Source organism: Meles meles, chromosome 11, assembly GCF_922984935.1.
Source record: "Meles meles chromosome 11, mMelMel3.1 paternal haplotype, whole genome shotgun sequence".
NCBI lineage: Eukaryota > Metazoa > Chordata > Mammalia > Carnivora > Mustelidae > Meles > Meles meles.
In genome coordinates this window covers 35,871,716-35,897,741 of record NC_060076.1, presented here as the reverse complement: position 1 = coordinate 35,897,741, position 26,026 = coordinate 35,871,716, and the positions used below count along the sequence as shown (strand labels likewise).

General features: G+C 38.4%; 1 protein-coding gene across 12 annotated transcripts in view; it reads right to left on the bottom strand.

The window, feature by feature from the left end:
* RNF38 (ring finger protein 38) overlaps positions 1-26,026 on the bottom strand; it is a 138,165-nt gene that overhangs the window by 15,434 nt on the left and 96,705 nt on the right. For all 12 annotated transcript variants that reach the window (XM_046023368.1, XM_046023369.1, XM_046023370.1 and 9 more), the window contains 3 exons: positions 15,335-15,528; positions 7,058-7,271; positions 9-176 (listed from right to left, as the gene is read on the bottom strand). In XM_046023368.1, coding sequence (XP_045879324.1) covers positions 9-176; positions 7,058-7,271; positions 15,335-15,528 — 576 coding nt within the window. The remainder of the gene's footprint in view (positions 1-8; positions 177-7,057; positions 7,272-15,334; positions 15,529-26,026) is intronic.

Here is a 26,026-nt window from a genome sequence, read left to right as displayed (position 1 = left end):
AGACTTACTGGAGGAGGCACACTACAGACAGGGAGGTGCTGTCCACTGAAAACCACAGAGCATCCTGGGACCTGTTGTGTACTGCAAGCAGGGATGTGCTGGCCTGTGCAGAGTGGGATCCCATGTGGTGCCACTGTTGTTACCGTGTAAGAAACAGGGACAGTGCCCTGATGGAGCTAGTAGGAAAGAAAAATGCAACCTTAGAACTTCAGGTGTTTGAATAAGAAATCGATTATTAAAAATTAAAATCTAGGCCTTTCTTGATTCCTCTCTTAGCTACACAGAGTTTCACAATGTACTTCTCCGATAGCTTCAACCAGAATATTCTTTATCATTGTATAGGACAGCTGACTGTTTCAATAATAGTATATAAAACCCACAGAACTGAGATACAACTTGACCCTCAAAAAGACTTGAAAAGTCCAGGAGAATAATGAACTGCTGTAATAACTCTTCTCGTCTGCTTTATAGAGAAAAACTTTTCTGAGGAAACTTGGAAACATCAAAGCTGTATCTTCTAATACCTAGCCACATCCAACAGGAAATTTTTTTAAAACTTTAAATCCAACTAGTACAACAACATGAAGGAGAATTTAATAATTCCCTTCTCTCTTGGCCAGTCTGATTCCTATCCTACCTGAGGCAAACAATGTTAATAACATATAACCCTTCAACATCTTTTTTCCATGGGCATATGAATATATAGAGATTACCCACAAATTGTCATGTTAGTTTTCTTTCCCTTAACATAAATGAGATATACCTTGCAAATTACTTTAACTAGTATTATAGATATGTCTTGAAGGGAGTTCAAGTCAATTCATTCTTTTTAATACTAGCCAGACATTTCAAGTACACCCACTTAACACAGTCCTATCACTAATACACTAATGGGATATTCAAGTTGTTTACACTCTTTCACCACTGCAAACACAGCTGTAAAAAAAGATCACTGAATACATAGCCTTACATACTAGTAGTTTCATTTATTTCAGAGGGATTCTGGGTAAAAGGGTGAATTTTACAGTATCGTAAATGGCTGGCTAAGCCACAATCCTAACAGTAACAATAGGAACCATTTCCCAGCATCTCCACTCAACGCAGATGTACTTGTGTCACAATTGTGCTTACCCACCTGAAGAATGGGGGAAAACAACAACAACAACAACAACAAAACAGTATTAACATGCTTGCTTTAAATTTGCATTTCTCTGATTAGAGCAGTTGAGTATCTTATAACAGGTTTATTTTTTTATTTTTAAAGATTTTATTTATTTATTTGATAGAGAGATCACAAGTAGGCAGAAACTGCAGGCAGAAAGAGGTGGGGGAAGCAAGCTGCCTGCTGAGCAGACAGGTCGATGCTGGGCTCAATTCCAGGACCCTGAGATCATGACCTGAGCTAAAGGCAGAGGCTTAACCCACTGAGCCACCCAGGTGCCCCTTATGACAGGTTTATTAACCATTCAGAGTTCCTTTTCCGTAAACTATCCTTTGTTCCCTGACCATTTTATATCAGGTTTTCTGTCACATTCATTTAGAGTTTAATTAGAGATACAAATCTATTGCTTGTATCTCTAACAAATTTTCCTATTTTCCCAGTCTTTTATCTTTTCATTAACCTTTTAATGGTACTGAATATAAATTTATAGTTCTTTATTGATGAGGTGATACATATATATTCCTAAACTTTCTAATACTTTTATTTTTTACATTTAACTCTAACTAAAATCTATTTTTATTTATAGTGTGAAGTAGGTTCTAATTTTTTCTTATAACACTTGCGCCATTTATTAAGACATCCTCTTCTCCTCTAAATGGAAATAAACAGCATATTTCTCCACTCAGTAAGTTCCCACTTATATTTTGAGCCAAATCTATGCTGCTTTAGTTATTTTTTTTTTAAAGATTTTATTCATTTATTCGACAGAGAGAAATCACAAGTAGACAGAGAGGCAGGCAGAGAGAGGAAGAAGCAGGCTCCCCGCTGAGCAGAGAGCCCAGTGAGGGGCTCAATCCCAGGACCCTGAGATCATGACCTGAGCTGAAGGCAGAGGCTTAACCAACTGAGCCACCCAGGCACCCCTGCTTTACTTATCTCATTAGAAATTAGTATCTAGGAAGACAAATTGGATATCCAATTATCCCGGCATTATTAATTAAAAATTCTGTCTTCCTCCAATTCATCTGAAGCCATATATCATTAAAGTATCCATAAATGTGTGGGTTTATTTCTGGGCTTTATGTTCTATTTCATTAGCCCATTTAATTATTCTGGCATTAGAATCACTTGCATTACAACAGGTTGCTGGGTCCCACACCCAGAGTTTCTGATTTAGTAAATCTAGTGTATAGTCTGAGAACCTGCATTCCTACCAAATGTGTAGGTGATGCTGCTGATGCTGGCCAGATGATCTAGCACATACTCTGAGAACTACTACTTGGTCTTAGCGACTAGACCAGAGCACTCGTCAGCCAACTATTTCTTAAAGAGCCAGCAAGTATTTTAGGCTTGTGGGCATCTTGATCTCTGCAAAAGGCATCCACAGATTCCTAAATAAGAAAGCATAGTTGCATTCCAGTAAAACTCTACAGAAACAGTCAGCAGTAGCCTGCTTTCCCCTATTCTAAGGTAATTCCAGGCCCTTCATAAATAAGAAAGCATAGTTGCATTCCAGTAAAACTCTACAGAAACAGTCAGCAGTAGCCTGCTTTCCCCTATTCTAAGGTAATTCCAGGCCCTTCATAAAATGCCACAGAAATGACAGAATCAGCTTTTCAAGTTATACCTAAAACTTCCTGGAAATTTACTTGAGATTATGCTATTTCTACATATTCCGAATGTCAGTTTTGACAACGGGCAGTTTTTACAAAAAGGTTTATAAGACAAACTTTCAGTATTTAGATAGGTTTACTGCCTTAACAAAGTTTTATAATCTTCTACATAAATCTTGGGCATCTTTTATTAAGATTGCTTCATAATTTCCTCCATATTAATTTGATTTTTAAATGATACTTTTTCATTTGAACATTACAGAAAATTTCAAACACACTCAATAGTAGTATGAGCCCCGATATTATGTAGCCTCCAAAACCATTAAACCACAGCCAATCATTTCCATCAACTTCTCCTTTTTCTGTATTTTGTTGAAGAAAATCCCAGGAATCCATCCTTTAATAAATATTTTAGTATGTATTTCTGGAAGACACCAACACTTAACCACAAGAGCGTTATCAAACTCCCTTAAGAGAAAGATCCTTAGGGCACCTCAGTGGCTCAGTGGGTTAAGCCTCTGCCTTCTGCTCAGGTCATGATCTCAGGGTCCTGGGATCTAGTCCTGTATCAGGGGTCTCTGCTTAGCAGGGAGCCTGCTTCCCCCTCTCTGCCTGCCTTTCTGCCTACTTGTGATCTCTCTGTCAAATAAATAAATATCTTTTAAAAAGAGAGAAAAAGATCCTTAGAAATAATATTCTGTCCAAAATTCCAATGCATCATCAGTATCAAATTTTTATTTTAATCAGAATCCAAAAATACTTTACATATTACAATTAACTGGAATATCTCTAAGTTTGTTAACTGCCACTTGCATCTCCCCTCCCCACCCTCATCACCAGGGCTTATCTGTTGGAAAAAAAAAATCTTGGTTGTTTAGTGTAAATACATCTTTGAAAAGTTTTTTTTTTATTATGTTTGATTCTGGTATAGAAAAATACAACTGATTGTTTATAGGAATTTTGATAACCAATCAATCTGTTCAATTCTTAATTCTAATAGCTTATCTAAGATGCTTTGGGCTTTGCTATGCATATTATCATTTCATCTGCAAATACTGATGGGTGTTATTTGTTCTTTTCTTATTCTCAAACTTTTTCTTTCCTTCTGTCCTGGCTTACCCTCCATAACAATACTGTAAACAATTCATTTCCATTTCTATGGATTTAACCTATTCTAGACATTTCATATAAATGTGGCCTTCTGTGACTTTCTTTACTTAGCATATTTTCAAGGTTAATCCATGTAGTGCAGCATGAATTAGTACTTCATTCCACCTTTTAGTGAGTTATTATTTCACTGTATGGATATACCGTATCTATTCATCAAGTGATCCATGTAAGTTAGAGACATCTATACATTTAATCTGCATATGGGTTCCATATTAAATTCTTTAAAACTAGAGTTTCTGGTCTTTTCTTCTATAATTACAAAGTGAGGAGAAAAACACAATTATTTCTTTCACTGTTTTATACCTGTAACTACATTATCTTACTCCATTTGGTAGAACTTTTAATATAACATTAAATAAAAATGGACAGCAAACATCTCCAGTTGCTGATTCATCTCTGGCCAATTAGGATACTTGCTGTTAATTTTACTTATTATATTTAAGTAATTTCCTTTTGGTTCTTTATTAGTTTTTATTAAATTTTAACTGACTTCGACATCTTCTGATAGACTGCTTCCTCCTTCTCTCTCTGCCTACTTGTGATCTGTCTGTCAAATAAAAAAACTTTTTTAAATTTTCTTCCTTCATATTTGAAGAGTTTTCTAATGTTCTTTGGGGATTACTATCTTTACTTTTGATATTAAAATTACATGGGTTTCATAAAATAATTAGAAAAAATTGGTTTTTTGGTTTTAAGAAAAGCCTGAAATCATTTGTATATTATTACATGAGAGTTCCTTACAGACTGGAAAAATCATCTGTGAAGCCACCTTATAACTGTGCCTCTTCAATGGTAAAATTCTAAGTAGCTTTTACACTTATGTGGTAATACAAATTTTTCTATTATTGTTGGGTCAATTTTTGGAACTTCATATTTTCTTTTTTTTGTTTTTGCATTTTTAAAAAATTTTTAATTGTTGGGCGCCTGGGTGGCTCAGGGGGTTAAAGCCTCTGCCATTGGCTCAGGTCATGATCCCAGGGTCCTGGGATCGAGTCCCGCATCGGGCTCTCTGCTCAGCAGGGAGCCTCCTTCCTCCTCTCTCTCTCTCTCTCTCTCTCTGCCTGCCTCTCTGCCTACTTGTGATCTCTGTCTGTCAAACAAATAAATAAAATCTTAAAAAAAAAAAATTTAAGTGTTTATTAACATACGATGTATTATTAGCCCCAGGGGTTACAGGTCTGTGAATCGCCAGGTTTACACACTTCACAGCACTCACCATAGCACATACCTTCCCCAATGTCCATAATCCCACCACCCTCTCCCTATCCGCGCCCCCCCAAACCCTCAGTCTGTCTTGTGAGATTAAGAGTCTCTTATGGTTTGTCTCCCTCTCGATCCCATCTTGTTTCATTTATTCTTTTCCTGCCCCAACCCCGCCATATTGCATCTCAACTTCCTCATATCAGGGAGATCATATGATAATTGTCTTTCTCTGATTGACTTATGTCGCTAAGCATAATACCCTCTAGGAACTTCGTATTTTCTTTCTGTCCCCCCAGTTATACACAGAATTTCATTATAATAGCTAACAGCAAAATAATAATTGAGTGCTTACCATTTGTACTAGTTTAAGTGCTCAGAATAGATTAACTCTTAATCCTCCCAACAACCCTTATGAAATAGGTGTTTTCATTTCACAATTGAAGAAAATTCTTTGAATATTTCCTATGTGTATGGATACAGGTCTTTTTTTTTTTAATCATTCCTACTTCCTTTTTATATTTGGTTCTTTTCACCTTAACCAAGCTCACAAGGCGCTAGTTATTCTTACCAATTTTTCAAAGCACCAGGATTGGGTTTTGTGCTTCTTCTTAATTTTAATTATATTTCCTGGTAATTTATTCTTTTCATTACTTTTGGTTTACTCTGTAATTTTTTCCCTAATTACTCAAGCTGTTAGTTCTTTATTTTCTATTTTTAAAATAAATAATGGGGCGCCTGGGTGGGTCAGCTGGTTGAGCGACTGCCGTGGGCTCAGGTCATGATCCTGGACTTCCAGGATGGAGTCCCGTATCTGGCTCCCAGCTCCTTGGGGAGTCTGCTTCTCCCTCTGACCTTCTCCTCTCTCATGCTCTCTCTCACTCATTCTCTCTCAAATAAATAAATAATATCTTTAAAAAATAAAATAAAATAAATAATGAAGGTTTATAAATTTTCTCAGACAACAGCTTTAGGCATATCTGACTTTCATGGTATTTCCTTTAACTTTCCTCAATTATAATCTTGCCTCAAACATTTCAGTGTCATTTTAAAAATTATTTTTAAAGTTATGATTTATAATTTTATCATATTATGACCACAAAGAATGTGGTCTAGAAAATTTTTTCTTTTTAGAACTTCTTACTGCATGATCAATTTTTTGAAGTGTTTCTTTAACATAGGATAGAACACGTCTGACAGAAGATGGTGCGTGGCAGAGAACATTATTTTCTTTCAGTTATCAATATATAGTGTTTTCATGGTTTCCTATCATCTACGGCAGATGAAAAAAATGAATGCCAGTTCAAGTTCCCTTCCTTTTCTAATTTCTATCTACAAACTTGAAAGACAAATTTTTCCTTATTCTTAAAATTCAGCAACTTTATTGCTGACTTCAGAAACTCCACTGAAATCCAAACAATTCTGGTCTTTACTTTCAGGCTCTGTCTGACAAGCCCTCTTCTCAATAGTCCCTCAGCTCCTGGCAGAAACAAAGGGAACAAACCGTCTACCTGTCATCCCTTTGGAGACCCATGGAAACCTACCAACAAAGATGTACTCAACGGTCGTGCCTACTGAATTATCCAGAAGAAACAGGAAGGGAGAGGGAAACAGAAATGTGTATTCAAACCACCAGCTTTCTGTTATCTCCTATTAATCTTGTTATCAGTGATTCCAACCAATACATGAAACCATTCTGAGCTTTCATAACCTTGCTCCTAATTTTCTAAAGTTCAACTTTCTTTCAAGCTACGTAGAATTTAAAAACAATGAACTTACCTAAAACAGCTTCCATTTAGGAAAAATTGCTTCCTTTTAGGTAAAAGTAAAAGAAATTTACAATAAAAAGCCACCTCAATAAACTGCCACCAATCTTTAGCATCTGTATTTTCTGGACATTCTGTTACTATACCTGATCATGTATGTCAACCATTACTGCATTTTGCTGGGGTGGATGAGCAGCAGGGTGTAACAGACGGGGAGATACATTCGGAGGGTGGAAGGCTCGAGGTTCCTCTATTGCTTGCTGCTGTGCATAAGGGAGATGGTGATAGTTTTCATCTTGACTAATGGAATTATGTCGAGACAGACGATCCCTTCTTCCTCTCTGGCGCCTGACAGGAGGACTGTAATACAGCAAATGTCAAGAAAGTCATTGTAATATTTACTGTCGTGATCCATAAAGATTCTGTGTTGTCTCTCTTTGCAATACATCAGTGTATGCTAATGCAAATGCCTGAGTATTAAATAATTGCTCTGGTTCCCCATCAGCTCTAAAACCAAATTTAAACAATTTTTTTTTTTTTTTTAAATTACAAAATTAGTATTCAGCTCTGCAAATATTAGAAATCAATAGCCCACTACTGGTCTTTTTTTTTTTTTTTTTTTTAAGATTTTATTTATTTGTTTGACAGAGATCACAAGTAGGCAGAGAGGCAGGCAGAGAGAGAGGAGGAAGCAGGTTCTCCACTGAGCAGAGAGCCCGATGTGGGGCTCAATCCCAGGACCCTGGGATCATGACCTGAGCCGAAGGCAGAGGCTTTAACCACTGAGCCACCCAGGTGCCCCCCCACTACTGGTCTTTTTGTTTGTTTAATCATACGAAACTGCCTTTTGTAAAGGCAAAAGCAGTCGAGTATCAGCAATTTCACATGGCTTAACCCATTATTTTGCTCTGTTTATGTTATAAACATATACATTTTAATCTGTGTATATCTTGCTAATATTCCATGTATGTCTAATGGCCACTTAATGTTTAGTCTATCTAGCTAAGATATATAAGATATATAGAAAGACATAGTTCCTCAAACTGGTAGTTGCCAGAGGGAAGTGAGGTAGGGAGAGCAAAATGAGTGAAGGGGGAATGAGGGGCATAAGTCTTCTAGTTACAGAATGAATGAGTCCTGGGATGAAAGGTATAGCATAGGGAAGATAGTCAATGGCAGTGTAGTAGTATTATATGGTGATAGATGGTAGCTACACTTATGATGAGCATAGTGTAACATACCTGTCAAATCATTATCTGTATATCTGAAACACTGTGTCAATTATACTAGTTTAAAAAAAAAAAAATCGAGGTGAAAAAAAAGAGTTCCTACATACTCAAAATGAGAATTCTTCAAATATCAAGTAGAAAAGACATAACTGAGGAACATTTGTTTACAACTGCAAATACAACAGTAACTCAGTAAATGCTAGAAATGGAAATCACTGAGATAGCATCAGCATAAATATTCCTATAATACACAAAATTTTAAAAAGACTGGTTATGAAGGAAACCACTTTTAACCCCCCAAACCTTAGTCATCTATGTAGTTTGACACAAATTTTGTCAAATTGTTATTGTGAGTAGATTTCCATTCTTTACTTCTCTACAATTCCACAATTCATCTCCACTGCTTTTTATAAACTTTTTTAAGATTTTATTTATTTATTTGACAGAGAGAGAGATCACAAGTAGGCAGAGAGGCAGGCAGAGAGAGAGGAGGAAGCAGGCTCCCTGTAGAGCAGAGAGCCGGATGCGGGGCTCAATCCCAGGACCCTGAGATCATGACCTGAGCCGAAGGCAGCAGCTTAATCCACTGAGCCACCCAGGCGCCCCTCCACTGCTTTTTACAATGGCTCAGCACTAGCGCAATTCAAAAAAGCAGCCTCATTCAAATATACTCAGTGGGTTAAGTGGCTGCCTTTGGCTCAGGTCATGACCCCCACGCATCAGGTCCCTGCTTGATGGGCAGGCTGTTTCTCCCTCTCCACTGCCTGTGCCCTCTCAAGCGCTCTTTCTCTCAAATAAATAAAATCTTTAAAATAAACAAACAAAGGGGCACCTGGGACACCAGGATCACCTGAGCCTTTGGCTCAGGTCATGATCCTGGCAGAAGGCTCCCTCCCTCCCTGCTCAGCAGGGAGTCTGCTTCTCCCTCTGCCCCCTGTCCCTCTCATGCACGTGCTCTCTCTCTCTCTCAAATAAATAAAATCTTTTAAATAAACAAACAAATAAAATGTACTCTACATTGGGCAAGAGAGGCCAAACAGTCCCATTCCAGACACAGCTGCACACATGAGGTCACCTCTCTACCTCTAAATCTGCTTCTTCTCACTCCCAATTCCCCAGTCTTAAAGAGAACAACATTCCTATTTGACATTAACTCTTCAATAGTGCTCCTGATACACACCCGAGGTTCTTGTTTCATTAACTGCCTCCACTAACTTTATTTTAGTACTCTTTTTGCAAAATGTACTTATCTTTACTTCAAAATCTACATACTGTATTTCACTGAATTTAAGATGCCATCCACCCTAGAACTCAATTTTTAAATATTTTGAGATAATTTTAGTATAGTTTTTTGCATACCGTTTGCCTAGCTTTCCTTTATCCTAGTATCTTCCATAACCACAGAAAAATTACTAAAATTAATAAACCTTAGTATTGTACTATTAATTAAACAGAGCATATTTCAGATTTCACTAGTTTTTCCCCCTATGCCCCCTCACTGCTGAGAAACCAATACAGGATCTCATTATTGTATATAGTTGTCATATCTCCTCTTTAATTTTTTTAGGGGAGGTGGGGAGGAGCAGAGGGAGAGGGAGATAATCTTAAGCGGGCACCATCTCACAACCCTGAGGTTCATGACCTGAGCCTGAAACCAGAAGTGAGATGCTTAACCGACCCACCCCCACAGGCATCCCTATATCTGTATAAATATTTAAAGGACTATTGTATGGGGGTGCTTGGCTAGCTCAGTCAGTGGAGCGTGCAACTTTTGACCTCAGGGTTGAGAGTTTGAGCTGGCTGTAGAGGTTACTTAAAATTAAATCTTAAAAATAAATATATAAGATAGAAGACTTGGGGCGCCTGGGTGATTCAGTGGGTTAGGCCTCTGCCTCTGGCTCAGGTCATGATCTCAGGGTCCTGGGATGGAGTCCCGCATCCTGCTCTCTGCTCAGCAGGGAGCCTGCTTCCCCCTCTCTGCCTGCCTCTCTGCCTACTTGTGATCTCTCTCTGTCAAATAAATAAATAAAATCTTAAAAAAAAAAAAGAAGATAAAAGACTGTTTTACATTTTTAAAAAAGGTGCCAATTAAACAATGATATACCATCAATTCTAAGTCCTTAATAGATGTTAAGATGTGGGAAAATAGGGGCACCTGGGTGGCTCAATGGGTTAAAGCCTCTGCCTTCGGCTCAGGTCATGATCCCAGAGTCCTGGGATCAAGCCCCGCTCAGGGCTCTCTGCTCAGCAGGAGGCCTGCTTCCTCCTCTCTCTCTGCCTGCCTCTCTGCCTGCTTGTGATCTCTGTCTATCAAATAAATAAATCAATCTTAAAAAAAAAAATGTGGGAAAATACATACCTTAAAATCAAAATAGAGTATATGTGCTTATTAGATCATTCATCTCCTAAAAATCTACTCAACCTATAAACTTTAAGGGCCCCTTTATTATTGTTATTATTCCATTGTTGACACTTATTCTCATTTTCCTACTCAAAAATCATTTCAGCAGCACTCCAACGAAACACAAATTAAGATCCAAGTCCTCATGCTGACATTCAAGTCTATTATTTGATCCCTTTATCTTTACTATATGGCCTCTTGCTAAATGTTATGTGTGCCTTTGTAACATTTAGAAAGCAGAATAATTTTGAAAATCTAGAAATAAGAAATAATAGTAAAATATGGACAAATTTTTCAGGTGACTTTATATTTTGTCCATTTTATTTTTGGTGTATCATTTGCCACAAAACTGTTCTGTCCTTTTACCTGCCTTTTGTTAGACTGAGTTTCCTATGTGTTGTTAATCTGTTTTTTATAGAAGCTATACATTCCTTATTTCTATTATCCTAGTGATCACCCTTAATTTTTAAATATATACTTTCACTTTTCAAAAAAAAAAGAACACCTAGATTTACTCAGCATTCCTGACAGGCAGAAATTAAACTCTTCTCTCCGCTCTATCCCCAACTCACGTGCAGATCTTTTCTGAATTTCTCTTTTTTAAACAACAGGCCTTTACTCAGACTTAGTAGTATGTCTTTTTCATTTCCTTTGCTAACCAATGGTCTTGAATCCTAGTTCTTGCACTCATTCTTCTACTTCTGGGAGAGAGTACAATTTTTAACAATTCTTTCAGGGAGGATTTCTTGTGGGTCAATTCAGTTTCTTTTCTTTTTTTTTTTTTTTTTAAGATTTTATTGATGTATTTGACAGAGAGAGAGAGAGGTCACAAGTAGACAGAGAGATAGGCAGAGAGAGAGGGGAAGCAGGCTCCCCGCTGAGCAGAGAGCCCGATGTGGGACTCGATCTCAGAACCCTGAGATCATGACCCGAGCCGAAGGCAGAGGTGTAACCCACTGAGCCACCCAGGCGTCCCGTCAATTCAGTTTCTTAATATTTGAAATGCAATTATATTTTGGCTTTATACTTAAGTGATAAATCAGCTGGCAGAACTCGAAGTTCCTGTCTTGGAATATTTGTGAATTTTTATTATTCTTGGTGTATGCTCTGCAAGTTCACCAAAATCTTGTTCAACACTCAGTGTTTCTTAAATTCTGAGAAATGGTTTTGCATTATTTCTTTAAAAAGGTCCCTTCAGACCTAGATGTCCATCAACAGATGAATGGCTAAGGAAGATGTCTCTCTCTCTCTCTCTCTCACACACACACACACACAGGAATACTATGCAGCCATCAAAAGAAATGAAATCTTGCCATTTGCAATGACATGGATGGAACTAGAGGGTATTAGCTGAGCAAAATAAGTCAATCGGAGAAAGACAATTATCATATGATCTCTCTGATATGAGGAATTTAAGAGGCAGAGTGAGGCGTTGGAAAAGTGAAACAAGATAGGATTGGGAGGGAGACAACCACATGAGACTCTTAATCTCACCAAACAAACTGAGGGTTGCTGAGGGGTGGGGGGTTGAGATAGGGTGGCTGGGTTACGGACATTGGGGAGGGTATGTGCTGTTATCAGTGCTGTGAAATGTGTAAGCCTGATGATCCACAGGCCTGTATTCCTGGGGCAAATTAATACATTTATGTGTTAATAAAAATAATAAATGAATGAATGAATGAACAAATGAAGGAATGTTTTCTGGGATGTAAAGAAAAAAAAAGGTCCCTTCAAGGTGCCTGGTTAAGCAACTGTCTTTAGCTCAGGTCATGATCCCAGGGTCCTGGGATCGAGTCCCACATTGGACTTTCCCTGCTCTGTGGGGAACCTGTTTCTCCCTTTCCCTCTGCTTGCCACTCCCCTTGCTTGTGCTCTCTGTCAAATAAATTAAAAAAATCTTAAAAAAAAAAAAGTCCCTTCAATTGTCTCCATGTGAAAATATTAGACATATTTAAAACCGATGGCTCTGTCTCTATATTTGAACACTTTATCCACATTTTTCGTTTTGCCTTTTACACTATATCTGGGAAAATTTCTCCACTTGATCTTCCAGAAACTAGGACACCTTTTCTGCACATTTCCTGAGTTCTAAATTTTTCTTTAGTAAGGTTTCTAGTTGACTTTTATGAATATCCTCTTGCATCTCTCTCATGTTATACTTACTCAAAAATTGTCTATTCTATTAACTGTTTAAGTTGTTTTATTGAGTTTAGTGTTCTTCTTTCACTTTGTGCACTCATCTTTGTATCTTAAATTCTATTAGACTGCTGCCGAATATTGTATCTGCTTGCACAGCGTTCTTCTGGGGAGGCAATCTGGCAGCTAAGCCTAGAGCCAGCCTATAATAAAGTACCTAATGGAGAATGAGGTAAGGAATAACACACTGCTGAGCAGAATAAAGCCTGTAAGTCAGTTTTCTAGGTAAGTGCTTCCTCCTATCCTCCCCACTCTGTGTTTCCATGAGCTTAGAGCATGATGCTTCTCTTCAATTTAACGACCCCTAACTAGTTACTACTACCATCTGGAAATAGACAGTTCTGACATTCCCTGTCTGATCCAAAGCTTATCTGTGACCCAGCAATTGTGTTCCTAGGCTTACATGCTAGTGAAATGTTTCCACATGTATACCAGGAACTGTGTACCTAAAAGGTTCTTAATAATACTCTATATAATACTAAGAAACTGAGCATATCCATTATTCAAGAGATGGATAAATAATGGGATATCAATATAATGTAAGATTATACAAAATAAAAATAAATGAACTACTGCTATCCACATTAAAAATAGAATGTTGGAGGGGCGCCTGGATGGCTCAGGTGGTTAATCCTCTGCCTTCAACTCAGGTCAAGATCTCAGGGTCCTGGGATTGAGCCCCGCATCAGGTTCTCTGCTCAGTGGAGAACCTGCTTCCCTCTCTCTCTCTCTGCCTGCTGCTCTGCCTACTTATGATCTCTGTCAAATTAATAAATGAAATCTTAAAAAAAATAGAACGTTTGATAAAGTCAAAGAAGAATACATTTAAATGAAAGTAAAACCAGCAAAACCTAAAATCATGTTGTTTTAAAATACATTCCTAGGTATTAAAAAATACTAACAATGGAATGATGTCAATCACAGAACAGGGTTTATCCTCTAGGAAGGATGAACAAGGGCTTTTGAATTATTAACAATGTTCTATTTTAATCTGGGTGTTGGTACACTTGCGTGCTATCCTTTTAAGTATATGCTTGGTTTACACATGTTCTTCTGACTGTATGACACATTTCATCATAAAACAATAGAAAAGAGTACAGTAGGTGCTCAGACTGTAAGCTTGAAAAAAAACAACCATATTGTCCCATGCTATTGTATTTAACAGCTATAAAATATTTTACCTGGGTTGACATACATTATTTTAACTTAAATAAAATTGGGGGGAAATGCATCAAGTAACGTAAAAGCTTCAGTGCATCAACAGAATAAAACTCAGAAACAGGTTTATTTTGTCTCATCTGGAACAAAGAATGGTGTTCTCCTTGTTTTATTTTAACGTTTTGTTTGTCAGAGAGAGAAAGTGCACACGAGGCAGAGGGAGAAGCAGGCTCCCTGATGAGCAAGAAGCCAAATTCCAGACTTGATCCCAGGAAGCTGGATGGTGACCTGAGCTGAAGGCAGATGCTTACCCAACTGAGCCACCCAGTTATCCCAAGAATGGTGGTTTTAGGATCCTTCAGTATTAGTTTCCCAGGGCTGCCATAACAGAACACTACACATTAGGTGACTTAAACAACAAAACTTAATTTTCTTACAGCTCTGGAGAGCAAAAATCCAAGATCAAGATGTTAGCATGATGGGTTTCTGGTGAGAGCTCTCTTTCTGGTTTGCAGATGAACACCTTTTCACTGTGTCCTTCAATGCCAGAGTGAGTGAGCTCTCTGGTGGTGATTCTTCTTATAAGGACACCAATCCTACTGGATTGGGGGCCCTACCCCATTCAACCTTAATTACTTCCTTAGAGACTCCATCTGCAAATATAGCCACACTGGGAATTAGGGCTTCAACATATGAACTTTGAAGAGACACAAACTTTCAGTCCTTAACACCTTCCTAACTCAAGAGTCTCAATGTTTCTTAGATTATCAACATCCTGGACATGCAAACACCTATCTCACTCCAAGGATACACAATTCTCTGAAGAAGGAATGTTTTGAGTTCAGGCCACAACTGAAGAGGAAGACGTTCAGAAGAAATACATTGCTCTGAGAAGGGAAGCCAGGGGCCAAGTACCATGACAGAGAGGATTGAGCACTGTAGTAAAACCTCAGTCTTTCATACCGCAGGCTCTACAGTTTTATAAGAAACCTAATTAAGCTCCTAACTGCCTTAAAGATAAAGAAATAGGTATGAAATGAAAAAGAGGTAGCTCATTTCTAGAGTCTCCATATTTCCTTATAGTTTGGAACTATAAAATGCATTTTTCTGTAATCAGAATTGCAGGCTAGCCCACACAAAGCCTTAAACCATAAAGTAGATGAATTCATATATAATAGTATGGATTCATTTTAGATAAATCACCTTAGTCTCTTTTAATTTCTTCACCTGTCAACCACAAGCTAAATGAACTCTCATGCTCCAGTGTGGGAGTCTAAACAACGTGTCATGTTTTTCATGTGTGAGTGTAGGAGTACATATGTGTTGATGTGTTTATAAAATGCCCACAGGAAAAAAATGCTTTCTGACATTAAAAAAAAAAAAATCTCATAAATCTACCAATGGAAGAAAATTTAAGAAGTATGTTGTCATCAACTAACCTTCTTCTGTTGCGTGCAGGTGTGTTGCATCGTTCCCCTGAGAAGTGATGCTGGCTTGATCGAACTGAAGGGGGCTGCCTATTTGATGTCATCTCCCATGGTCGCATTGGTGGTGAGGGAGCTGGTGATGCTGATGTATAATCAAAGACTGAATGAGAGAGGCGCTGTCTCTTGGGACTCGGACTATCTTCACTCTGCCAATGCAACAAAATAAACTTAATGAAACCTTTTAAGTATTGTGCATTACTATACATGCATAGGTGTTTAAATATATTTACCTTAGAGAGTAAAGGAGAGGGAAAATATGTTGTCAACCCAAATTAAATATCTTTAAAGAACAACGATTCTAGGTAAGGGAAGGGAGATACAAAGTAACTATCAAATGAAAAGTAAAATCTGTTCTTAAAAATCATCATAAAACTCACTGACATTTAAGATACACAATAAGGTGACAAGCAACTGTATGGAACTTGACCATTTATTTTTTTAAAACATTTATTTATTCATTCTAGAGAGAGCATTGGTGCTGGGGTGTAGGGGGCAGTGAAGAGGGAGAGAGAGAACCTCAGGGTCCCCGCCAGTGTGAGCCCAACACCGGCTTGATTCCATAACCTGAGCCAAAATCAAGAGTCAGAAGCTTAACTAACTGAGCCACTCAGGCACTCCTTGACCTTTTCTTTAAAACCCCAACCCAACTGAACAATTCCACTACGCTCCCCATCAGTTAAGCTACTCTTTTTAGGGGTCAATTCTCATCTAAGAGATCAACTGAGGAGGGAGTATAATTCAAGAAAGCCCTTGATTTGATTCTAAATAACACTCTTCTGTTTCTTTATTCCTATTAAGGCCTTTCATTTTCTTTAACAAGGGTTATAGGGATAAAACAACATTTACATAAAACAAAGAAACCAGGGGTGCCTGGGTGGCTCAGTTGGTTAAGCCTCTGCCTTTGGCTCTGGTCATGATCTCAGGGTCCTGGGATCAAGCCCCACACTGGGCTCCCTGCTTAGTGGAGAGTCTGCTTCTCCCTCTCTCTCTCTCTCTGCCTGCCTCTCTGCCTACTTGTGATCTCTTGAATAAAATCTTGAAAGAAAGAAAGAAACGGTCAACTAATCTAATCTAGATCATCTTTTTTTTTTTTTTTTTTAAAGATCTTATTTATCTGAGAGCGAAAGTGAGCAGGAGGGAAAAGGAAAGAGAATCTGAAGTAGCCTCTGAACTGAGCCTGAGCACGACATGGGGCTTGATCTTGTGACTATAAGGCATGACCTGAACTGAAACCGAGTTGGAAGCTTAACCCACTGAGCCACCCAGTCGTCCCTTTATCTAAATCATCAGTTCTTAACTAGAACATTACAACATTTGGGGAAGACATGGAGTTCCACGTAAACATGGGAGTGGTGGATAATTCAAAACCTGTACTTGTTTCATGTTGAGTTTTCAAGGGTCACAGCATTGTTTATTAGCTATAAAATTGGTATGGATCTTAGTTGAATTACAACTCTCTAGGATTCCCCACACAAGTCAATTTTCCAATCCAGTCTCATAAAAACTGTCAAAACTACAAATTAACCAAATGTCTGGTGAGGGCTATGTGTTTCCTAAGAGAACCTCTCTCATCTCAAATCTACTCCTTCAAGTTCTAATTACTTGGGTATTAGAGCACTTTTGGTTGCAAAATAACTGGCACTTGTTGCCAGCACAAAAAAATCAAAACATTAGCAAAAGAGTATATAGGGCTATAATACTACAACATTAAATTTTTAAGAGATAAGCATATAAAACAGAACTGATTAAACTGATAGGAATAAAGCAAACTGCTAAATGGTTACTTCTGATCTTTCCAAGTTATTTAGCAGAGGTATTCCAAAAATGTCATCTTCCCTCTGTATTTAAGATTGTATTTCAAATTTGTCATTTTAATTAAAAAAAAATCGTTTTCAGAACCACAAAGATATACCTTATTTTCTCCATAGATTTAATGGTGCTATTAAAAATATGCTTGGTTTTTAGGGGAGCCAGGGAGACTCAGTTGTTAAGCATCTGCCTTTGGCTCAGGTCATGATCCCAGTGTCCTGGGATCAAGCCCCGCATTGGGCTTCCTGCTCCTTGGGAAGTCTGCTTTCCCTCTGCTAGTCTCCCTGCTTGTGTTCCCTCTCTTGCTGTGTGTGTCTCTCTCTCAAATAAATAAATAAAATCTTTAAAACCTACTTTTGTTGTATTTAAGCCATTATTTCTTGATGTTATTCTGTTATGATTTTCATATTTGGTCCATGATTTTGTCAAAATAGAAGTCTTTATGGGGCGCCTGGGTGGCTCAATGGGTTAAGCCTCTGCCTTTGGCTCAGGTCATGATCCCGGGGTCCTGGGATCGAGTCCCGCATCGGGCTCTCTGCTCGGCAGGAAGCCTGCTTCCTCCTCTCTCTCTCTGCCTACTTGTGATCTCTGTCTGTCAAATAAATAAATAAAATCTTTAAAAAACAAAAAAAACCAAAAACAAAATAGAAGTCTTTATTAAAGTTTAGAATACTTACTTTCTCCCCACCCCCATAACTACAATGGTGATCTTGCATGCCTTGTCTAAGTTGATTATAAAATTGAAAACCAGTAAACATTCTTCATAGTGTTAGGAGTATCTCTACAGTCATTGCAGAATCTAGCAGAATGTTGGCCTGTGGAGGAGACGTAATCACATCTTCTACCTTCTACTCAAAGAATGCATTAGGTGACAGAATGATACAGATTTGTTCTCATCTTTGTTTTTTTCTAGACTCTGATTACCTTTTATACTTCCTGCAACAGAAAAGCCATGTGCTTAAGTTCTTGGGGCGCCTGAATTAAGCTTCCTGTTCAGGTCATGTTCCTAGATCCCAGGAGGAAGCCCCCTCCCCTCCAAGGCTCCCTGCTTGGTGAGGCGTGTGCCACTCCCTCTGCCCCTCACCCTGTTCTCGTGCTCTCTCACAAATAAATAAATACAATATATTTTATCATTTCTTATAGACTTTATTTGACAGAGAAAGAGAGAGAGAGAGAGACAGATAGACAGCAAGAGTGGGAACACAAGCAGAGGAGATGGATGAGGGAGAAGCAGGTTTCCTGCCAAGCAGGCAGCCGAATGCGGGGCTCCATCCCAGGACCTGGGATCATGACCTGAGTCGAAGGCAGACACTTAACAACTGAGCCACCCATGTGTCCATCAAAAAAAAAAAATGAAAAAGAAAAAGAACGTCCAAGAGCATTTTTCTTGAATTTCTCTGGCTTGTTCTAATTGGAATGATTACTTTTCAGACCTGTACTGCCATCATCCCGAGATTTCTTTTCACTGCACTTCTGGGTTACTTCTACCATTTATTGGACTGTGTATGTGTGTCCCCTCAAGTAAGGGGACTCAAGTAAGTGTGCACATAGTAAATGTCAAGTAAAAAATTTTTAAAAGCATATGAGAAATATCTTTGAATCTTTAAATATCTGGCAGAGTCTTTGTTTTTGCCGGCTCACTAGATTAATAGGTTGCAGTATAAAATTATTTTCCCTCAGCATTTTAATTTTTTTTTTTTTATTTAAAAAATATATATACTTAAGATTTTATTTATTTCTCAGAGAGAGCAAACACAGGCAGGGGGAACGGCAGGCAGAGGGTGAAGCAGGCTCCTTGCGCAACTTGATCCCAAGACCCTGGGATCACGACCTGAGCCAAAGGCAGATGCTTAACCAACTGAATCACCCCAGGCATCCCTTCCCTCAAGCATTTTTAGCATCTTTTTTTTTTTTCTGAGTGAAGTCCCATACTAATGTAATTCTTGTTTCATTGTAGGTTATTCCCTCTTTTCTGGAAACAGGATATTTTTGGAGTTCCTTAGAGTACTAAAATTGAGGAGAAATGTGATGAAATCATGTTGTATATAGTAAACTTACTATTATTTCCCGGTCTTCTCCACCCCCTCCCTCCCCCCCCCCCCACCCCCGTCTTTAAATACACATTTTGGTTTTCTGTTACTCTGAGTAAAAAGGGAAGACTTACTACCTTAGTACTAATGAATAGCTCATTTTCTGTTCTTTGTCTCTCCTCACTCCCTAATGTGAACCTATCACAGCACAAAAAGAAGAGATGGGAAACCTTCCCAGTCACCTTTGCTTATCTCTTTAAAAACAATGCATTTGTGGGACGCCTGGGTGGCTCAGTTGGTTAAGCAGCTGCCTTTGGCTCAGGTCATGATCCCAACGTCCTGGGATCAAGTCCCACATTGGGCTCCTTGCTCAGCAGGGAGCCTGCTTCTCCCTCAGCCTCTGCCTGCCATTCTGTCTGCCTGTGCTTGCTCTTTCTCTCTCTCTCTTTGACAAATAAATAAAATCTTAAAAACAAAAACAAAAACAAAAAAACAATGCATTTGTTGTAAAATAAGATAATTATTATTATAAGAGATAAGCATATAAAACAGAACTGATTAAACTGATAGGAATAAAGCAAACTGCTAAATGGTTACTTCTGATCTTTTATAATATTCATTTATATATATACTATTTATAATATTATGTATATGTATATATTATATAATATATATTATTATATTATAGAAAATAATTAACATCACTGAAAATATGCAAAGATTGATAGCCTAAGTGCTTCTTCAGGTCATTTTTGTGGGTCTCTACCATTCCCCTCCTTTTGGGGCAGTTAATTTTTAAAATTCAGAGTTCCAATTCTTAGCTTGCTTTAAGCTTTGCAGTAGAGGATATATGTATGAAGGCTAATATCAGATTGGTTGCTAGCATTTAGTAGTTTAAAAAGTCAAATTTGCTTTACCAACTGGAGATCACTTATTTCTTTTTTTTTTTTTTAATATTTTATTTATTTATTTGACAGACAGAGATCACAAGTAGTCAGAGAGGCAGGCAGAGAGAGAGGGGAGAAGCAGGCTCCCCGCTGAGCAGAGAGCCCGACGCGGAACTCAATCCCAGGACCCCGAGACCACGACCCGAGCCAAAGGCAGAACTTATTTCTAGTGCTTGTGTGTATGTATGAGTTTGCCAAGTCTTTAATAGGTTTTAATAAACATAGGTTTAATAAACATAGGTTTTAAATGTAATGATGAACTCAGAAAAAAAGAAAAATTACCAAGGACCAAAAACAAACAGGAAAACTGAAAGCCAGGATTGTTTTTGTTTTGTTTTCTTAATCTTGGGGCAGGACACAGAAGATGCGGCTTTATCACTCACTCAGAGCCTTGCACAGAGCCAAAATTTCCAAAGTACTGTATTTGCAATAAAAGGGAAGACTAGATAGGCCCGTGGCTGACTCAGTTGGTAGAGCATGGGACTCTTGATCTCAAGGTTGTGAGTTTGAGCTCCATGATAAGCATGGTGTCTACCTAAAATTAAAAATAAATAAATAAAAGGGAAGACTAGAAAAAGCTCTCTGGTATGGACAATAAGAAAACATATCTACTCTGTCTGGACTGGGGGCTGGAGAAGAGATTTCTCCCCTGAGAATTCAAACCACAGGTTAGCTCTTCACACCAAGTTTAGTGTTCAATTTTTTCATTACCCATATTGCTTATGAACTTCTAAGCAGTGGCTCAGTGAGTTGTGCCTCTGCCTTCGGCTCGGGTCGTGATCTCGGAGTCTTGAGATCGAGCCCCACATCGGGCTCTCTGCTCAGCGGGGAGCCTGTTCCCCCCCTCTCTCTCTGCCTGCCTCTCTGCCTACTTGTGATCTCTCTGTCAAATATTTTTTTAAAAAAAAGAATACAGAAACTGGTTCAGAATTGTGCTACCATAAGGACACCTGACAGAGGTAAATGCACAACAGAATCTGGAGCGATACTTCCTTTAACCTGGCCAGTGGATTTTTACCCATCTGCATGTGTCAGAACCACCAGGTTCTTGGGCCCACAAATCTCCGTTTCTAAACGGATCTTGGGTGATGCTTGCTACACCTGGCCTGGGACTATGCTTTGAGAAGCACCAAGGCAAGTTAAGGGACTCTCTTAGGAAAAGTCTCTAAGGATAAACCCTCCATAAGAGAAATTTGCTTTTTCAGGATGCTTGGTGGCTCAGTCAGTTAAGTGTCCCGTTTTTTTTTTTTTTTTTCCACCCTCCCTTGAGAGGGAGAGGAAGAAGTAGGCAGAGGGGAAAAAAAAAGAATGTTAAGCAAGCCAGATGCTTTAACCAACTGAGTTGCCCAGACACCCTCAATGTCTGACTCTTGATTTCAGCTCAGGTCATGATCTCAGAGTCTTGAGATCAAGTCCCACATTGGGCTCTACACTGGGCGAGGAGCCTGCTTAAGATTCTCTCCCTCTGTCTCTCCCACCAACTCACTTTTTCTCTCAAAAGAAAAAAAATTTTTAAAAATAATAAACACCCAGACCTTCTCCACTTGCCTTAACTATCTCAGGCAAACAATTAAATTTCTCATTTCACAATTAAGAAACAAATGTTAAATTTAAATGACCCAGAGAGAGAAAACACTGAATTCCATTCATTTTACACAATAGATGTTAAAGGACCTAGAAAACTCAAACACTCTATATAAAGCAAGTTGGTAATAAAGAATGACCATCAAGACAAACTTGGTTTGTTTGTTTTGCAAAAGAAGGATATAAGCAGGGGGAAAGCAGGAAATTAAGTTTCATATTTGAATCACACAATATGACTTATAAAATGATCTCTATACATTCTCTCATTTAGTTCTCCACAACCTGAAGTCTTTGTTTAAACTATATCTACATTGATGTGTTTCTATTAAGACTAACTGAAGACAGCTGAATGATTACACCGCCCTTGAATGACACAACGCATAGTCCTGTTTCACATTTCACATTGGACTTCAATTTTCTAACGCACAGCTCTGATATTCCTCAGCTCAAAAGATTACAGAATAAAATCTAAACTCATGACCAGACTAAAAGCACATTTTCCTGGGATGTTATCTTACACACAGATAGGGGGGAAAAGGGGGCGCCTGGGTGGCTCAGTAGGTTAAAGCCTCTGCCTTCGGCTCAGGTCATGATCTCAGGGTCCTGGGATTGAGCCCCGCATCAGGCTCTCTGCTCAGCAGGGAGGCTGCTTCCCTTCCTCTCTCTCTGCCTGTCTCTCTGTCTACTTGTAATCTCTGTCAAACAAATAAATAAAATCTTTTAAAAAGGGGAAGGGCTTCGAATATTGTGTTTTCAAAAGCATGCATTTAAAAAGAAAAACAGAAGTTTGCTTTTTTATATGATCCCAGTTTGTGGTATTTTTTTTCTTTCTTTTTTTTTTTTTAAAGATTTTATTTATTTATTTGACACAAAGAGAGAAATCACAAGTAGGCAGAGAGGCAGGCAGAGTCCGGGGGGAAGCAGGCTCTCCACTAAGCGGAGAGAGCCTCATGTGGGGCTCGATCCCAGGACCCTGAGACCATGACCCAAGCCGAAGGCAAAGGCTTAACCTTCCTTCTAAGCCACCCAGGGGCCCCCCAGTTTTTGTATTTTCATGGAAGGCCAAAAACTAGTTTTTTATGTGCACTGAGTGCTTAGAAAGGTACTCTAGTGGTATAGCATTGCAGTCTCATCATGAACAGAATCGAACATTGTATGAAAATATGATGTTACTATCATTGGCCATAACTGGCAGTCCATCTTCTAGGCCTCCCTAAGGGAGTTTAGGGAGGCCTACATGGCTAAAGTTTGAATGACATATGAACAGCCTATTAATTATGGAGAATCCATGCCCAGCATGGAGCCAAGTGCGGGGCCTGAACTCACAACCCTGAGATCAAGACCCTAGCTGAGATCAAGAGTTGGGACACTTAACTTACTGAACCACCCAGGCATCCCTTTCTTAATTTTTAATTACACAAAATACTACTGGTTCACAAAACTTATTTACCGTGATGTAATTTGTTTCTAAATGGTATATTAATTCCACCAAAGCACTAGATTTTATGTATCATGAATCTCTAACTGTAATAATTTTAAGCTGTAAACATAAATCAATGGTTAAAATAAAAAACCTGAAACATAAACAATGAAAACGGAGAAGATATTAAGAACAACCTGAAGGGGCGTCTGGGTGGCTCAGTGGGTTAAAGCCTCTGCCTTCAGTTCAGGTCATGATCCCAGGGTCATGGGATCCAGCCCCGCATCAGATTCTCTGCTCAGCAGGGAGCCTGCTTCCCACATCCCCCTCTTTGCCTGCCTCTCTGCCTACTTGTGATCTCTGTCAAATAAATAAAATCTTTAAAAAAAAAAAAAAAAAAAAAAAAAAAAGAACAACCTGAAATCAACAGATCCCTCTGAGATGGAGCTGTTCTGCAGACAGCTGAAGCTCAGAGACCAGAAATTTTAATTTTTGATATACAGATAGATGGAAGGTTAATGAAGTTACAGGCATGGACAGAATTTCCCCTCAAATAATTTATACAGAGAAAGGGAGGCGCAATATTCAACTCTTAGTACTTTATGCTGAGTAGCTAATGAGAGGAAAGTGGAGTGTCATGAGAAAAGCCAGAAGAATGGAGTTTCAAGGACTCAACTGAGAGGTCCCATAAGACAGGGACTGAAAAACATCAACCATGTTTAAAAACAAACAGCCCACTGACATGGAGCTATTTCTTTATAATATGATTAGTGTCTATTATGGCATATTGTCCCTTATAACAATTTTCAAAAAGTTTTTCCTTCGTCTTTTCTTTGAAAATCTTTCTTATGAATTTAGGATAACTATATGGTTTGTAAAATCATAAAATTCTGCTATTTTGGCTGAAATTTTTATTAGGTCTCTAACTTTGCTGGAGAAGAGAAATTTTTTTTAACAACAGTCTTCTCTTTCAGAAACCTATTTCTGTGTGTAAATTATGAAAATTTCAATCGCCTACTTATCTTTCATAAATTTACAAAATGAAGTATCACAAAGCTATCATTAGGACACACACACATACACCCCGAAATCAAGAGTTGTGCTTGACATGAAATCGAAATTCTCCACAATGTACCTGTTTTATGAAAGCACCAGAAACTGGTAATTTCGAAACTATAAGGGTAGATAGCAGAGACAAGAGGGAATTTTTCTGGGAGACTAATTTGTCCTAGTATCTTGATTGTGGCAGTAGTTCCATATCTGTATGCATTTGTCAAGTCACAAACCTGTACTCTACAAGGGTGAATTTTACTAAATGTTAATTATACTTTAAATTTTTAGAACAATTATAGAGGGTATTTTGATTCTTATGTTAAATATAGACTTATTTTAATAGAGATGCAAATGTGCTTATATCTATACCTCTTCTGTGCGAAAATCCAGAATAATAAATACACAAAGCCATCACTTTTACAGAAATTAAAATATCAACTGAGGGGCGCCTGGGTGGCTCAGTCAGTTGAGCATCTGCCTTGGCTCTGGTCAAGATCCCAGGGTCTGGGATCGAGCCCCTCACCGGACTCCTTGTTCAGTGCGGACTCTGCTTCTCCCTCCCCCTCTTCTGCCCCTGACCCCCCACTGGTGTTCCCCGCTCTCAAATGAATGAAATCTTAAAAAAAAAAAAAAAAAAACCAACTGATATCAACCAAGAAACACATACAAGAATATTCATGGCAACAATGCTTGTAATAATAGTAAAAAACTGTGAACTACTAGAAATGTCCATCAAAAAGAGCATGCAAATTTTGAGTAACATTAACGTCAGCATATCCATATTAAATGAAATACTGAAAGGAAAATGAGTCAACTACACAGCAGCATGCATCAACAATGCTGAATCTCAAAATGACAAAAATATAATGTATGATACTATTTATATTAAGTTCAGAAACTAAACAGTATAGTATTGAGGGATACTGCGTGTAGTGAAACCACTTAGAGAAGCAAGGGGTATTAAACACAAAATTCAGAGTTTGTGTGTGTGCGTGTTTTAAGATTTTGTTTATTTATTTGACAGAGAGAGAGATCACAAGTAGGCAGAGAGAGGGTGGCAAGCAGGCTCTCTACTAAGCAGAGAGCCTGATGCAGGGCTTGATCCCAGGACCCTGAAATCATGACCTGAACCAAAGGCAGAAGCTTAACCCGCTGAGCCACCCAGGTGCCCCCCAAATTCAGTTTTACCCAAGGCACAGGTATGGAACAGCAGGAAGATTTAATACGGAAGATCATTTGAATACTTCTAAAGTATTGGTAATGGCTGACTTAGGATAGATGGTGTTTTTAAATTATACATGTGTCTGTTGGGCACCTGGGTGGCTCAGTGGGTTAAGTCTCTGCCTTCAGCTCAGGTCATGATCTCAGGGTCCTGGGATAGAGTCCTGCATCGGGCTCTCTGCTTGGCGGGGAGCCTGCTTCCTCCTCTCTCTCTGCCTGCCTCTCTGCCTACTTGAAATCTATCTCTCTCTCTGTCAAATAAATAAACAAATAAATAAATCTATAAATTATACATGTGTCTGCTTTATACTTTATAACTTTCATATATGAAATATTTTATAATTTTAAAATTTAAAAAAGCATGCAAATTTTGTTTTTACCAAGACTAATACACAACAAAGTACAAAGATCTTTAATATACAAGAACAAATATAACTGTATTTGAGCTATAACAAATATAGCTCAAAAACAGATGAGATTTTGTTCAAAGATGACTGGTGGTTGGAAACTGGGATCCAGGAGAGTATCAAACACCTTCCTTCTCCTCTATGATCACCCCACTTACTGGATGCATACTTAA